This window comes from Diprion similis, chromosome 11 (genome assembly GCF_021155765.1).
Source record: "Diprion similis isolate iyDipSimi1 chromosome 11, iyDipSimi1.1, whole genome shotgun sequence".
NCBI classification, from domain to species: domain Eukaryota; kingdom Metazoa; phylum Arthropoda; class Insecta; order Hymenoptera; family Diprionidae; genus Diprion; species Diprion similis.
The window spans coordinates 1,857,251-1,875,554 of NC_060115.1; the positions used below are offsets into that span (position 1 = coordinate 1,857,251).

The window sequence follows — 18,304 nt, forward strand, 5'->3', positions numbered from 1 at the left end:
TCATCCTGTAAAAAAATCACACTCGAAGTAAATTTTGAAAATGATTTTAATTTTTTTGTGATTCCTGATATAAAATATTCTAACACACCCATGCACCATTGAAACTGATAAATATTTTGCAAAATTACAGTTATTCGTACGGCTGGACTACCTGAGGGGGATTCTGGGAGTCTGCCTGCAGAGAGCTGCCGGCATTGTTCGTGGCTAAAGCATGCTTCCACCCTAGCTGCAGCTTTCATTCCATGACCAGATGCATCGGATTCTCAGATATGCGGTAAGGATGTCCTTCTATCGTTCAATATCGAAAATACGGAAAAAGGGAAAGAGAATTTTATCGTCAGCCTGCGGCATGAGTTTATTCCATGTAATATGTGTACAGATTATTAAGTTGCGGGAGATGAATTTTATTTTCTTATTTTCAATCTTTGAGAAAAGAACGAGAATATTCAACTTCTTTACCCGTTTCATATCGTTCACCTTGCAAACAAGCGATGGCCGATATGAGAAATCAGTGGCTCGTAAATAAAAGGTGTAAAATTGAAAATTGCGGTTGCATAGGCGTGTATGTGTGTGTGTAATACGCTAAAAGCGTACGAATACAGGTATGCAAATAAACAGGATTCAGTGATATACGCGATATTGCGTTTCTCAAATGGCGAATGAAATTTCGCGCCTGTGCGAAACGTTTTCACCACGCGTCGCTCGGCTTTGTACCGTATATTAAACATATATCAGTACACAACAAGCGATAATGTACGAGACGCGAGGAGCCGAGACCGAATACCACATGTCAACGAGAAACGCGTGTTTGCGAAAACGACGAATAAAAACCCACACGCAGAAGATGGAATGCATAAAATTTATCGCAAAATTGGATTAACAAGCAAACGATCACGTTTCGATTTTTCGTTTATTCTTCATTCTCTTTACGCGAATAACGTTGCACAGAAAGAAGAGATAATAATAACATTATTATACCTATATATATACAGTTATACACACGAGGTGTAAATTGCAGGGAACAAACGCAGGGACTTCGTTCGGTCGCAGTACCAAACCGAAGGGGTAAAATGGAGGGCGAAGGTATTTTCCGCGAATGATACACTCCGGCGATTGGAAATTTTGGGAAATTCCAACCCTCGGTCGGAGGCTACGGGATCCCGTTTCGAGCCTGAACAAACACCGGGATTTCCGGAGGGGCTGCACTGCCCTGCAGCGTAGCCGTACAACGTAGCAGAGACGATATAACAGAAACCGCGGGGTTTTATTGCGGAGGGGATGAGCGACACCTGGTTCAAATGAGCGCCATAATACCCGGGGGAAATAATTCGGTTCGTTGGTGAAAGTCCCGCACCTTTGACCGACGAATTTTACAAGTTTTGATTGACTCGACGGGAAATCGACGAGCGAGCATCGCCATGAAGGGAAGTTCCATCCGCTACTGTCGACCGACTTGAAATTTGGAAAAAGAAAAACGTTATAAAAGTAAGAGTTTTTCTTTTCCGGTGCAGCAGCTCGACCACCTCCGGCATCCATTAGAGCCGCGAAAGCACGTCGTCAGCGGGATTTTCCAAGCCACTTGATCCGCGGTTCGAACAGCTCGACCCTTCGACTTCTGGAAGAGATTCGCCTCGCGATCGAACTCGGTTATACCCTGGCACCGAAAATGGGACTCGAGGAGCCGGGTCAACTTGGCTGTGAAATTCCGCGGCACTCGAGAGCCGGAGGGGTCACATGTGCACACGTGTCTACGCGCAAGGATCCTTCTCCGCATCCGGTTCCGGAGATCTCGCTCGAATTCACACTCGGATCATTTTCATCTGCTCGGAATTCTCGTCTCTCTGCACGCGGCAATCTGGCTGAAACCGAAGCTGCGTCTCTCTCTCTGCTTTTTCTCTCTCTCTCTCTTTTTTCGCTCTTCGACGATTTTGCATTTATTCTACCTGCGGCATATATGCAGCGATAAATCCTCGCCCGTTTCGCCAATTGAACGGACACTACCTGCTCTATAGCGTCGGCAAATTTTGTCCCCGTTCTGCAGCAATAATTAATAGGTTTACGCCGCGTTATTATGCCCCGTTTGTAATTAAATCCCACAATGCGGCTCCGTTCACGGGTCGCAGAGGGCGTGCAGTCAACCAAGGGTCGAGAAAATTTTCGCGTTAGTTCGAACCGTGCGGATTCGGTGCCGCGAATTATCGAATATCCGCAGACGTCGCTGAATTACTTACCCGAGATGGTGATTCGGATGTAGATTCTCTCGGAAAACTTTCCTCTGCATGATTGCAAATATGCGATCGATCCAAGCATGTGTGTAAATGGCTGCTGCACTTCCGTTCTACCGCACCACCGCATGATATTCTTCGTTTTTCTCCCTCTTCCTTCTTTCGGCGTAGGTAAAGGTAAAGGTAAAGGTAAAGGTTCCGTCCTCCCGACGGGCTTTAAAATCGCATTACTTTTCACTTGAACATTCATACTTTTCGCGCACGCCGCGATATCTGGCTCTATATGTGCTCCGAGAAGCTCTTTAAAGGTCGTCGTCTCCGGCCTCGAAGCCAAAAGCGCATACGCCACAGGTCTGAAAAGCTTTTCCCATTGCAGAATGGCGTATGGAGGGGGGTAGGGGGGTGAATTTGTTGCACTGAATATGACCTGGAACGCATAAAGCCGGCATACGGCCTCGTAACCGTGAATAGAGATATCGCCCTGAATCGCGACCCTTCGTCGATGTAGGTTGTAGGTAGGCACCTTGTAATATACCCTCGCGATACGTGCTCCGGGCGAAGCGTATATATTCTTATCTGGAGAATGACTCTTGCAGCTGTTTTCAGCGGCGGAAGGATTGAAAAAGTGCTTTTTACGCTCGCGGGCGATACGTGCGGATATACTGGGAGCGAAAAAGTACGCGCGTTCCCGGATGTCGTCAGGAAGATGACGAACTCCCTCGTCGAGACCAAGCTTCTACCTACAATACACCCACATTTAAGCCTTCGAAGCCGCTCTTCCACACCTCCAATTCGACCAAGTTCGCGGCAATAATTCCTGAGTTTGCCCGATAGGAACGTGACTGCGATTCCGCAGCAGCCACGGGATGAGACCTGGTGAAAACTCGACGGCGATGCTTTGAGTCCGGGTTTGCGGGGTCCGTACCAGCGGGGAGGATTAAACCTACGGGCGGAATAACGTCGTCGCCTGGGAACGCGGCCTCTGATCCAATCATGTCCCTTTTATTTGCTGTAACTAGTGGGTACCAATAAATAGTATTTATTAACGTCAATTGAGTTAAATTACGTTTTATTCATCGCGTCAAGCGCATTGTGCGAGACCCAACGAGCACTCCGAGTCCTGCTTTGATTCGTCAATCAGTCCATACTTCACCGGCTGATCTCCACGTTCGCGTTTCCTCTCCCCCCCCCCATTCCCCCCATAAACTACGGATGTACAATGAGTTTATAACCTAATGGTTTAAAAAAAAAAAAAAAATGCAAGAATGAGGTTATATTTCAGTCTTTCTTATATACGTATATCACGTGTATGATTGTGCAAAATAATTGTCGCAATTATATACAGTCGAGACGTCTTTCATTGCCAGCCAAAAACTACACGCTCTTTGCTATTCGTCTCGTCAATTGGGTTTTCCGGTCAATTCCCGAAGGCTTTGGTGAACCTTTTTGTCGGTCGAGGTGTGTTGGGATGAATTTTCTTTTTCTCTTCTTTTTTCTTTTTTCCCTTTCGATTTCGCAAAGTGTAATACGGTCCTCGCGCGTATTTTCCTGCACCTATTCGAAGAAAGGACCATCAGCGGGGGATGCGGGGGCTTCTTTTTTCTACGATACATAAATTATTTCACGGCGATATCGCGTATTCGGACATTGTAACCAGGCACAATAGAGGTCACTGGGTATGCATGGCGGCTCTGAGCCCTGCGGAGTTGTTCCTCCTCCTCCTCCTCCTCCTCCTCCTCCACCTCCTGGAGCAGAAACTACATTCCTACATAGATTCGTACGTGGGTACGGACACCCTTGAGCTATACCTCCTATACTCGCCTCGTGTAGGTCGGAAAATACGAGTAATTCACTTTTTCCCTGCTACGTGTATATCTATACTATACTCGACAGTCTTGCCGTTGCTCACGCCGACCCTTCCTCCCTTTTTTCAAGGGCTCGTTGTAGGCCCGAGGCTCTCCTTTACTACGCAGTTGTCAACCCTTCTTTGCCTCTCTTCGAAAGAAATGGTAAAACCGACGATGGAACGGAGAATGCGAAATAAAGGCCAAGAGATATACCTATATGTATATTATATGTATATATGCTCTCTTGACTTATCTGTGTCGTAAGGATGCTTTTTTTCCTAAAAAAAAAAAACAAACAACAATTTGATGTATAATTACACATATATTTTTAATTATTTTCCTTAAACTTTTTTTAGATTCAAAATTTATTGCAAAACAAAAAAAAAAGAAGGAGCCCGTTGCAGATGTCATTATTTTTTATTTTATTTTTTATTTTTTACGAGATTTTCAGTAATAATTGTACCGTAAAAAATTCTCTTATAAGATTTACGGAAGTTCGTTATGACTAATTAGTGAACCGACCGCAATAAACGGCAAGACGCGCGTAAACACAATCCGTGGTCGATTTACGGAAAATTGTCACAATTCGCTAATTGGATTCCGTCTAACGAAGGTCGCGTCACCCTCGTACAGATTGAGTTATCGCCCAACAGCCTCCTCTTACACGGTCGAATCGGAAGTCGTCGTTTCGTCGACAGAATTTTATCCCACGTTAATTGTGAGCAAAACTCTATTCATCAGCAATACGCTGTTGAATAAATTTAAAATGGAATTCACAACTTCGAATACGGTCTCTACTTGTCGAAAGTCAACCTTTCGAATTACGATAATCTTGGAATTCAGTCGCGATTTGAAGCAATGAAATAGCCGAATAGAATCTTCGTTAACGCCTTCACGAAACTAATCATTCGCGCGTGAAAAATATGGCACCAAAATCTAATCCGCAGTCCGAGTGTAAAAAATTGAAAATAAGTAACATAGAAACGCCGAAACATATTAGGTATACAGCAAAATCTAGAATCTGTATAAGATATATTCTACGTTTGAAATTCCACATTCTGGCCTTTTTTTTTTTTTTTTTTTTTTTTTTTTTCTTCATTGACTTTGTTTTTTGATCTTTCTACATTTTCACCCCCGCCAAAATTCTCCCGCCGGATAGAGGATCAAACAACGCACGCAAAGATGTACGATGGCATGGTGCTAAGAATTTGCGGGGTTGGGTATAATTTCGCGGCAGACAATGGACGGATATTTGTCTCGAGAGGGCGAAGGGATCGACGATGCCACCCAGCGAACTCTAAACTCTAAACTCTGAAGTAATATAAAGGGTAATGGGAACTGACGAAATATCTCCTCTCGATCGGCTTTCCAGGGTTCTAAAGCGTCCTTGAATATTCAATCCCGGATTTCCAACGCCTCTGAGAAGAAGAGATGTCGAGATGCATTTTCGGGGGAACAGTTTCCAAATTGAATTTAACCCCGTAGGTACTGCGCCGATGCGGAAATCCGTTTTTCACTCTCTTTTCAATGATTATACACGCGAGTTCGGCTACCGACAATCAATGTGTTTCTTTCGTTTTGATGGAAAATAACCATTAATATCCACGGAGTTAATGGCGCTCTCTTCCTTCTTCCCTCTTGCGGGTTCAACGGGGGCGAAACTGATAGCATGACGAGTACAAATCCACAAGCGAATTTCTCTCCTCCCTCTCCCCCTCCCCCGCACCCTTGCAACAATAAAGACAAAAGCTCTTTCAAACTCCGAATCTTCTTTCCTGTTCATTAATTCAAAGAACATTTCGCGTTAATTGACGAGCCCTCTTCACAACGGCTCATCGAACCCGCACTTATACGCATTATACGAGCATACCCTGTATATATATATACCAATTGACAACAATGGGAAAACCTCCGGCAGACAGAGACTCATTCCATTAGCCAATTCCCCCCCCTCGTCGTATCCACGGAACGCTTCTACACTCGTATTAATACATCAATGTTATATGTATATACCTATATATAGGTATAGGAAGGTTGCATTATGCCGACGAAGTTCCGCCGCTAATTCACCCTTCGGTCTTATCAATTTTTCGCGGCTGCTTCTTTCGCCGCCTTTTATCGGGAGGAAGCCGCTCTGTCCACTTCCAAAATCGTTTCATTTTCCACAATTATATATCCACAATAGAGTAGGGAGAAAATGAAGATCCGTGGCACAAAAATGCCTGCAGAAAATGGCGACGTAATGCTGCTGTCAAAAGGAGACAAACGAGAGGCGAGAGGTTCGATATTGGCCAAGTTACTTCCTGATTCTATGCCTCTATTCACCGGAAGTTCGATGTCAATTTCAAGCACGTCGAGCTGCTCGCCATGAAGCGTGAAAGACGAGCTATTGACAAAATTTGTTCGGTACGTGGCAGATAAATAAATTACCGGGCAGTTTCTTAATGAAACCCTCGGCGTCGCTTCCCTCACTTTCTGGCTGACTGAAGGGGGGAGGAACGCGCCTTCTCCGAGGCTATTTTTCAACCCTGCAGCCGGCGTCTCCTTCTCCTCGTCGCCTCGAGAGCCTCGAGGAAGAAGAACCGTCTGCACACCGAGCCCAAGAATTACCTTTGAAACATTGATATTGCGGTTGTGAGACGTCTCGATAGCTACACACCTCGGTGTAATTACTCTTCTGCTGCACATTCATTCGTCACGAAGCTGAGAGAAGAAGAGAATCGCCAGCGAGCATCAATCGAAGACTGTCTATTAGGGTGTTTAAAAAAAAAGACGAATTTTTTGTTTTCTTATGGCGTACAAAAATTGATAGTATACCTAAAACCAAAAATTTTGCCGCCAATATAAGCTCTTAATATCAATAATAAGGATTGCTTCTATCCATTTCTTTATTTTCTATTTCTATGCATCCCCCTTGTGCACAACTTCAGAGCAAGGAAACTGTGGTGCCGCCGTTATTGTACCGCCGTAGAAGGGGTGGAGGTCAAAGCTTGGAAGGTACGATATTCCGAAATATCAAAGATGCGAGAATAAATTAACGAAAGTGTTTTATTCAGTGAGATTTTCGAAAATCAAGATCTCGAACAATCTTTCTTCTTTCGTTATTTTATTTTCGCATCTTTGACATTTTGATGTATCGAACAGTCGAAATATTGAGGATTTCAAGTCTTGACTCCCACCTTGTACAAGTTGCCGAGGAAAAGGAATCGATGAAGGAAAAGAGACGAGCTGCAGCCCTGAGACAACGCGAGTTGATTACCCGTAAAGTCAAGTGCCCAACGCTCTTTAAACTCCCATGAATCCCCGGAAGTGTCTTACGGAGGCTTTGAAATGCGGGGAAATTTAGTGAAATTTCATCAAGTGGGTACTCAAGCTGAAATATCGTGAAATTCGTTATGAAGTCTGCAGATTGCGTCGAATCAGCCGAAATTCGACGAAGTAAGCAAAGCGAGGTTATCCTGGAAGCTCTCCAAAATTATAAGGATCCTTAGAGTCCCTTTTACCGGACGTAATGTATCCTTGAAAAATCGTGGCTGATCATTTGAGGTCCTGCGAAGACCTGGCCAAGGTCGGTCACACCACGAAGTCCTGAAAAGTTGTCCAAAGCTATGAATCCATCTCTGAAAGCATTTCGAACGATCAGAAACTAGCTACCGTACCTACATACTACGGAGGGTGGAGGTAAGGAGAAGGATCTCATATGAGTATTGAACTGAACAAGTGAGAAATAGTCGTTGAACGAGCCGCCAGAAGCCACGCTCTTAAGTAACAAGAGTTAGAATCTGATTGGCGCTTTCTAAAACTTTTGCTCCAGCAACGCCATCTTAATTTCCCTCTACTTTATGGACACTTTCTATATACACGAAGATAGTCCTCCTTACCTCCACCCTCCGTACCTACACCCCTATATAATATAACTGCAGATGAGATCTGAAAGTTGGCAGAAATCGTCAAACCCAAAAGTTCCGGGTTGGCATTTTCTTCGAGCTGATTGCCGCTCGGCGTGTGAGTGAAACGTGCAAAAGCTCGCAGAGTGCCAAATAACAGGGTTTATACGCAGGGTGGAAGGTGGAAGGTGGAAGTTCGCAATCAGTGATCGATCAGTGTTTTCTCGATGTTCCGAGATCCTCGACTGTTCTTGAAGCGAAAACAAAGCGGTACAAAGCCGACGCCTTCCTCGACGAGGATGGGCTCTCGGGTATCTCGAGAGTCTCTCCTCGGCTCGCCCTTAGCCTTAGAGTGCGAGTAAATCAGTCGGCGGGTCGTCCTGCAAGCGGCAAGGTATTTCCCGCGGCTTTTGTGTCCGTGCGAATCGAATCGCTACTTAACTCATTTAGCGCAGTCGCTCGGTCAGTGGCATCCTAGCCCTTCAATTAGGTCCTTCATACCAACGAGGGGTGGATCCCTCTTGGAGTCCCTAACCGGAGACCGCCTCGGACCATAGCGTGATTCGGACTCTGTTGTATAACTACATCTCGATCTTCCTCCTCGCAATCACGTTCCTCGTGTTATCTGTACGTACATAAGTGTGAATGAAAAATTTCTCGCTATGATAATCCCGTTTGGCTGATTGAAACGAGGTGCAACCGACGATTAGAGAAGCAGTCGAGTCAAGCGGTGGTCGGAGTTGTTTATAATTCCAACGAACTTTGATTGCTTCTTGTATGTTTTTCAAACCACGCCACATGCAGGTTTTCACTTCGTTTATTTAACGAACTGGCAACGGTCAGGAGAATGTCTCATCAAGCTCAGAATGCGAATCGCGTCTCTGATGGCGGTGCACCGCATTTCTTGTTTTAAATGTGTTAACACGTTCTGGGTCATACCTCGCGAGAATATCTCACTGAAATACTAGCGTTTTGCACATAACGCGAAAGAGATTAAAAGTGAATACCTAAGAGAACCCCGATGAGTACAGGAGACCCTTTCGTCACACTCTTCTTCTCTTTTCAAACCACATCGGCGAAGAACGGTCTCGTCTTCCCAAGATCATCCCTTCCTAATCATTTCCAATCCGGCCTTCGCGATGAGGAAGAAGAGAACCGCGCAGAAAAGAGGGTTCGCCTCAATCTCCGACGGCACGCGGTCAGCTCTGTGGCTGAGGTATTCCTCGTCGAATTGTGCCGATGTGGAACATATTATACGCATAATCGGATCAGACGGGAGCCAGGCGAAAAGCCCGGAGCTTCCAAGGGCGAGAGAAGAAGAAGAAGAATAAGAAGAAGAAGAAAGATGCGGAAAGAATAGCACCGGTATTCCGGCTGGCGTGTAACTTCGGTCTGCGTTTGCTACCTTGATGATAAAATTCCGGTATTTCAAGAATTTCTAATTTCTCGCAGGCCGTACCACTAATTTCTCCCCCCGCCTGCCTTCCCCTTTCGTTCGGCGATCCAGGGCGCCGGTTTTTCGACGGGCCCAAGGCTAAGAATACCCGACCTGCCCTGGTCTTCACCCGGCAGACTGGAGTCGTTTTTCAGTTTCACCCAATCCTCGAAAGGCATCAGCTTCCGTTCTGGCATTTGACGACGTGTGTTTCAAATTTTTAATCACCCGCCCTCGTCGTGCAGGGAGAAAATCACCGGCGTGGCGTCGAGTGCCAATTAGGCAGAGTTTATACCCGTGACTTCTTATCGTTAACCCGGGTTTTTAATTACCAACAAAAAAATTTTTAAAAATTTCAGTGTGGAGGGTGAGGTTTCCATACGTCAGTAAGCCGCTCTTATTTCACGGTGATTTTACCCAATTTATTGACTCGTTTCGAAATCGACTGCATTTATTACGCACGCGCGTAAGTATGTATATATATTAGGGTAGCGCAAGAAAACCGACGCAAGTTTCCGAAAGTTTCAGTTCAAAATTTGAATTTTGAAAGGTCGCTCATAATTTTTTTTCAATTTTTTGCTGCATTTCTTTAGATCTTTTCGAGCGACCTTTTAATATTCATATTAAAATTTCATACATTTTTTTTCTTCAATTTAGTAAGAAAGAATCTATAACAATACACCAGGACATGAATTAAAAATCGAACAAAATACTGAAAATATAATTTTTTCAATTTAATTTTTTGACGATTTTTGACATTTTAAAAAATTTGGAGCGACCTCTTGAAAAATTTTTTTTTGCGCTGTCCTTTGGAGTGGGCTCTTAAAACATCAAAAACTAACATTTTGTCACACGAGACTCAAAACAAAAAAAATAGTCGGTTTTTTTGCGCCACTCTAATATATTTACATGTCGTGTATAGCGACGCGTAATCGTTTGCCTAGTGTGACGTTAATCCAGCGATTTGTAGGGATGGGAATTCAATTTGTCAAATAATGGGTGGATATACGGAATATTTCATTCGCGGGTTTCAATTATTATTTTGTCGGAAAAACTTGTTTCGGTTCGATCGATCGTCACACGTGGTGGAAAAAAAAAAATTGCTCTCAATTTATGTGTGTTTTTTTTTCCTACTCGGAAAAATCGTTTTTCATATAAGTTGTTTTAGTCCCTTTACCGAAGTTTCCACGTTTGTTTTCATACACGCAAATCAAACACACGCTATTTTCCGTCAGTCACCTCCCGTATGCTTTGAAAATCGAATCAACGAGAGCGAATAATTATTTACATCACCGGTTACCGGTTACATATATATGCTGCATGGTTTCAATTACTCGTACTGATTTGCAATTAGTTGGACCATTTATTCGCAAATTGTCTTCCATACATCGACTTTATTCCACCGTTTAACAACCAACTCTCGTCGGGTCAGAAATAACATAAAATTCTCGCCACGCAGTTGGCGTGATTCACGGATTGTAATCGATCACAAAAATTGAAATAAATCAAAATAACATTTTTCTCATTTATTCTTGTATTTAATCATGCCGTGGGAAAATTTAATCGCGAGTCTAAAGAATTTTTTCGCAAAACTGATATTAGACAATTTTCATTAAAACTCGCATTCGCGTCAAACATAATTTATTACTATAAAATCCTTTTGAAAATTTCAGTGCTCTTTCAAGTACTTAATTTATCCCCGAATGAACGAGAGTGTTGAGTGAGATCTTCCAGCAGACACATTGACCGTATTTCGTGTCAAAGTTGTGGGGTAGTTGATATTTCGTCGCCAGTTTACGGACGTTTATTATACCCCGTCGCTTTTGGAGTTAGAATTCCAATTTGGAAGGCTCGTTCGTTATTAACTTGCCGCATAATAAACGACAAATGATCTCCAGCGTAATATCCTTTGAACCCCTCGATCCTTCCATCCCTGATTCACCGGACCGGCGGCGAGCGGGCAACTTTGAGGAAACAGTTTTGACCGCCGAAAATGGTTCCTAAAATGTTACGTCAGCGGGCGCGGTTTCAAATTACGTCACGAATACGTCGGCGTCGGTATAATACATACACGGATCCAAGTTGTTGGGTTCCCGATGCATTTTAACGCGAATTTCCATCTCCGTCCCTTTTTCGTGGCTAACCAAACGTGGCCGAGACCAAAGCGATCATATTCCAGGCTGCTCCAGCTTTCCTCTTGAGCAGTCTGCCGTCCATAATTATCGGAAATCATTCGAGGACTCCACGTGACATACAATATCACCTGGAATGAGCACGTGAAGTAAATTCCTAGAAATTCATGAAGCCATGCCATGTAATACGACCATGTAATTTCGATCTCTATCGAAATTGAAGCAACGCTCGTTTTCGCCTTCGATTTCCTCACGTCAAGTTGCCAATCCTACATTTTCTGGTATAAATTCTCACCTGTAATCAACTCTTTTAATGTAGCTCCTCAATTTTCGTATCAGATTGACTTTCAACCTGTGACGAGATGCACGATGTATTACATGACGTCCAACAGACGTCAACTAAATTGGTTGTCAGTTGTGTGAATCGTCGCTCATATTTCCTCGGTTATAGGTATATTCATCTTTAAACTCGTGGAGTCTCCTCGAACTGTCATATTCACGTCAACTGTTACCTACTCGATGGTCTTCTGCACGCTAGTCAACTCTGACCAGTCGGTTTCCTTCGAAACGTCACAATGTCACTATTCTAAAAATCAGACCAACATTTTAAGCGATTACTTTTTGGTGTAAAAAAATGTCTGTTAACCCAGCAAGTAATCTTTGAAAACGCAACCCCATCTCTCTCTCCTTCTCTTCTTCTCAACTAGCAATCGACCTGATTCCATTCCAGGGCGGTTCCCATTGTGCAGTAACCCATTGTTGAACTTCGCCTTGGTCCGAAACTCCGAAACCCCTTCATTGCAGGGAGAAGAAGGAGTTCCCCGCATTTTATGGACCCATTGTAAACCCTAACGTATCACCCCGGGAACCTAAAAAATCCCCTCCAAGTCGGCCTGCCTCATTCTAGGATCCTTACAGCTCCCTGCCGTCGGGTCGCAACGCGTGTCATCGTTAAAATTAAACCCGAGCTTTCTTTTCCATTGCGTCTCGCTTTTTCTTCTTCTTCTTCTTCTTCATCTTATTTTTCATCTAATTTTATACACGCTCAACGATACAGAAATTTTCATTTCAATTACGCGCAAGTTTGAACGAAAATTCAAACCCATAATTGGGTATACAACGAAAGAAAAGCATTCTTGTTCAAACTTCAGATTAAAGAATTTTCCAATTCCACGCTGTGACAAATTTCAGAGTCAGGATTTGTCTTACTCAATATTTACCTTACGCAAGAAGACGTTTCACGGACGGGGAAATATTTCCAGGAACGATTGCCTCAGATTGGATGTACACTCGTACGGATCGCGAAGGGCTCTTCGAGTGGCACTCACGCCATATTGTCTCCAAATTCACCAACTTTCGAATTCCATTTGTTACATGTGTAGCATGCGTGTACTGACATAACCGGAGATCCTTTCCTTTTATTTCTTACCGTGAATCCAGGATTCCTCCACCGCTTTTCCTGCCGTTCATCCTCTTATATTCTATATTTCACCTCATACGTACCACGTGGACTCGTCCATGGTTCAGCCCCGATTGGTTGGGCCAAGTTTATTACCCGTCGTTACGGGCAAACCGTATATATCTATAAATCCACGGCGCCCACATCGGCATCCTTTCCCAACACAGCAGCCTGCTTCTTTCCTTCCTCTTTTGATACCTCGGTTGGAGGCGTTTGATTACGACTCCCAGGCCTCCAGCACGATGTTTAATTTCTTTGTACCATTCCGCAGCTGCACCGCAGCTCTATACTCTTGGTGCACCTTTACATACGCGTGGAATAGTAACCAGGGCCTACCCAAGGCGTATTCTCTTTGTCAGGGAGAACGCGGGTTGCCTCGTTTTTAGATATTCCACCAGGGTGTACCAAAATAAAAACACAAAAAATTAAAGTCTCGATGAAACTTCAACGATCGTAAAACAGAGGGTGAGATTTTGTCCAAAACGTACATGTGGAAACAGTGATACACACTTAATCAAAGAAGTCGCGGGATTGAAACATTTGAAAAATCAGAGAGAACTCCAAATTTCTTTGGCTAAAATCTCGCTCCATAAAATTTAGTCTAATGATAATTTGTACAACATAGAAAAGCACGAATTAAACGAGTTTCGATGCATTTAAGCTTCCAAACTGTTTTCGAAATACGTGTCATTTCGCGGGGTTTAAAAAACGGTGGTTAAATGGGCAGCGGAAATGGCGTTGAAGGATATGTAGGAGAACGCGTAACGGTGCATCAGCAATAAAGTTAGGTACGAGTATATGACGTGGGCATCTCGCTGGGCGATGGGCCGTATCACGGAATTACGATCCGAATAAATTCCGCACCCCAAAGCCGCGTGCTTTGCAGGGTTGATATGAAGCCGCGTTGGCATGCGGCCGGTGCATCTGGGATCCACTGCATGGCACTCGTCGAGCCGAAGGCGATACAGACGTGGAACGTATCGGTGCTAAGAATAACGAGACGACCGCCGGCTTTTGTGGGAGGAATTCGAGTGCGTTCGAACCCATAAATGATAGATGCGGCATAAACAGTCTGCAGCTTCGTGATCCTCGGAGATGCTCGTCCCAAATACGGCTTGCACTGACAGTTGCAGTGAGCTGATGACGGATCGACATTTTTGCAACAACTGTTGATGCAAAGTGATGCGGAACCCCCCGAAGTGAGCACAAACCGAGGATGAAGACTCCGTGAGTTTGTTCCGTGTTGTGTAAACGGACCTTGACTGTAGGTCGGAACAACTCTGCTTGGGATGCAAAGTTATTCGTTCCGTATGCCACTGGAGGAGTCGAAGATACCGAAACGGGAAACTGGATCATGATCCGTCAGAGAGTCAGACGTCCGTGAGAATTGAATTCACGTCTTAAATCTTCGAGTGCACCTGCGGTAGTTTCAGGATTTGTTATCGAACGCGTGAAGGAAGGTTGATTGATTAAATACTCGGAGTGGTTTCCTTCTTCGCGGGTTTAGTTCATCGGTTTTATCGATTACGCTTGGTTTATCAACTCCAAGATCTCGTTGAGACTACAAATCGCCTCAAACTCGATGCGCGTTCTTTCCTTTGTGTTACACGCTCCTGAACTGATTCATGTCGAGTTTATTCTACGGTGTTATCGTTGTCTTTGTATACTCTGTGAAGACACTCGTCTTTCGTTGCTTTCTCTTTCTTAATCCTATAGACACGTTGCCAGTACGGAGTAGTCGAAGCTTTGTGTGAATAATTATTGATGCATCTGTTAAAGAAGATGCGAAAGTCCGCGAATGTCCGTGAATTTATCGTTCCTTGAAAAGCGATTTTTCTCTCGTTCCCATTCGAAGATAAAAGGATTATTGACGCGAGGTCAGCTCTAGCCTGAATCATTCAACGTTGATGTTGGTTCTTTGTTTCCAAGTCTAGACATCATCCCTTATGCTCACACGCACGCCCGATATTCATGCGGTGAAGAAAGGATCGGACTCAATTGATCGATAAGAATTATCCCAACGTAGGTTGGCCACGCATACGTGGGTCTGAGGTAATATTAGAAATGGACGAAATCGTTCGTAGCAGACGTTGCGTATGTCTATACGTACGTAGTTTGCTACCAGATATGAATATCGCACTAAATCCACACGAAAAACGTGATGGAAGATTCGCAATTGCGTTCACAGCTCAACTCGCTTTGTTCATGGAATAGAAAAAAGTCAGGGATCGATGCTACGCGTGTAGAGCCTTGATCGTTGTCGATCATTTTAACAAGTTTTTATCTCTTCGTTCTTTCTCATCATACCCGTTCATTAATTTTTCCCTTTTACCCAGCGTTGAACTTCTAACCATTTTCCCATTATTCGAGCATAATTTGCGATCAGAAAGGTGAAAACGTGAAAACGTACAAAGGCAACAATGAACACGCGTCATTATACCCACGTTAAATCTAGCTGTTCCTGAACTGACGGAATCCCAATTTTAGAAGTTATGGATCGTTTGAGCTGGAGTCTGAAAGAGGAGATTCCCCGAAGTGATCCAACGTCGCGTACAACTTTCCATGTAATTTCTAATTTGCTACTTCGATACCTTCCTCCTCGACTTTTATTGTATTTTGACAGGGTAAACGCGTTTGTTTTCTTTTCTCGGAAAAAGCTTGCAGCGATTTGTGTTCGACATTTATTCGACTGCTATAATGTACGCGGAGCCGTCCATAAACTAGGTCACCAGTTTTTAGCTTTTTCTCACCCCCTTCGCCCCCCTAAAAGTAACGATACTTTTTCGAAAAAATTTATTTTCAAATTCACATAACGTAGACAATAAAACAAGACCGTAAAAATGCAAATTGCACTTTTTTTAAAAGTTACGTTACTTCGGTGGATCCCCCTCCCCCATACCTTACCAATCGTAGGGGGTTATCCCAGTCCCAATACGCTGCGAGAAACGGATCAAAAGTTACAGCCGAAAAACTGCAGATTTTCATCGTCATTTCTCTGCTGTTGTTCCTACGCTCTTTTTAATGTGTTTTTTGAGTTCCTGGGGTCCCAATTAGTCAAGAAACGGTCATACAAATCAATTCGGAAACCAGAAATTTTCGGCTTCAAAAATCGCAAAAAAAGTAAGGCTAACCCCTTTGGATTTTTGACGAAAATTTCGCCTATTTTGAAAAGTGCTACAATCAATTTTGTAGGGCACTATTCCGACGTAATTTTGCGAGAGAAATCGATTGAGCGCATTCCCGATACGCCGCGAGAAACGTATCAAAAGTTACAGCCGAAAAACTGCAGATTTTCATCGTCATTTCTCTGCTGTTGTTCCTACGCTCTTTTTCATGTGTTTTTCGAGTTCCTGGGGTCCCAATTAGTCAAGAAACGGTCATACAAATCAATTCGGAGACCAGAAATTTTCGGCTTCAAAAATCGCAAAAAAAGTAAGGCTAACCCCTTTGGATTTTTGACGAAAATTTCGCCTATTTTGAAAAGTGCTACAATCAATTTTGTAGGGCACTATTCCGACGTAATTTTGCGAGAGAAATCGATTGAGCGCATTCCCGATACGCCGCGAGAAACGTATCAAAAGTTACAGCCGAAAAACTGCAGATTTTCATCGTCATTTCTCTGCTGTTGTTCCTACGCTCTTTTTAATGTGTTTTTTGAGTTCCTGGGGTCCCAATTAGTCAAGAAACGGTCATACAAATCAATTCGGAGACCAGAAATTTTCATTCAAATAAAAAAATAAAAAAAATACAAGTCGTAGATGCGAATCTTGCGGATTAGATAAGCTCAATTAATAATTGTTAAGTATATCGACAGCTGTCTGGGACGGAATTAAAAACAGGTCGATATCACGCCATAAGCTGTAGAACACACGTATAACACGTGATCCTAGAATAGACCGGATGTAAGTGCAGCTCGGCAGCTGATGAAGGCTTTTTAAATCGCCCCCGATGCAGCGGCGGCAGGCAGGCAGCATCGCCGAGATGAAGATTAGCCACGGCGGTTCGCACCGTGCATGTGTTCAAGACTCGGGGGTCGCTCTGAAACGGAGACGATGAGAAAAAAGGGGAAAAAGAAAAAGAAAGAGAAAAAGAGGAATAGAAAGAAAAAAAAACGTGCAGCCCGCGGGAGAAAATGAATTAAATGTTATTTAGCTCGGCAGTTCAGGTTTTATCGCCTGCACGGAACCAGCAGCAACGGGCGGAGACAGAAGAATAGGTTTGCCGGTTTTTCCATCTCATCCGCAAATTATTGCGCGCCTCGGGCCACCCGAGATACCCTCCAGTTTGCCTCACTTCTCCGGAGAAGGTGGGTGTATGTAGGTGCCTGTAGGTATATGTATAGGTACTGAGATACAGGTGCATGCCTGCATGCGAGGGATAATAATGAAAATGTGTGGACGCGGGATTGCATTGTACAGCAAACTGCATAAGTAATTCATATTTACCGGGGACGATGCTATATACCTACGCTTGTCTGTCCATTCCGTCTACACATGCGACTACGTCATACTTGCATTTTATATATGCATCATATTTATTTAACGCTGGCTATCCACCGGCTCACATAGTATATACGATAAAAATTCATAAGCCGAGTTGCGACGCCGCCGTGCAGCCTGTAACCCGATATTCTATGTATGCGAAAAATTGATGTCACAGCCTCCACGTGCCCTTTGCATTTACTATGCATTTGTGTGATACCCGCATTTTTTTCCCACTCATATTTTATGATATTCACTGGAATGACTATTTCCTCGACAAACTTGAGCAAATTTTTATACTTTTTATACAATGTAGTCGATTTGTTCGTTTCTTTTTTTTTCATGTGATGGTATTACGGAAACGAATTTTCATTAGGGTGGCCCTTATTTGGGGGTTGGAAAAATTTTTATCGGGACACCCCCCAGATGTGTTTCAAAGCGTTAGGAAAAAATTTGTGGCTTCTAAGTCAATTCGAACACGTGCCTCTAAGCTCCGAAAATCTTAAATGTAAAGTACGTGTAGTTTTTGTAATCAGTTATTTCGTTTTGTATAACTTTGGTATGAATTGAGGGATCGATTTAAAACTTGGCAGAATTGTTGCTTATAATGATAGGAACCAACCGTGAAAATTTCAAAATTTTATAATGATTTTTACGTGGATAACTAAAGAGCCAGTTTCCTTAGTGAACGTCGGTAACGAATCGAACCTCTGATATCCAATGTTGGTAAATCGCTTAATACGATTCTTAAAATATGATCAGATCCGCTAATTGTAAGTATAGCGCTTAGAGTACGCGATCTTTTTTTTGCAAACTCTCTCTCAACTTGGGAGAAATT

General features: G+C 43.5%; 1 protein-coding gene across 1 annotated transcript in view; it reads left to right on the forward strand.

Moving 5' to 3' along the window:
- The first annotated feature begins 213 nt into the window (after positions 1–213).
- Positions 214–18,304, forward strand: part of LOC124412724 — an 84,382-nt gene continuing 66,291 nt past the window's right edge. The window contains exon 1 of the mRNA XM_046892846.1: positions 214–274. Coding sequence (XP_046748802.1) covers positions 251–274 — 24 coding nt within the window. The 5' untranslated portion in view covers positions 214–250. The remainder of the gene's footprint in view (positions 275–18,304) is intronic.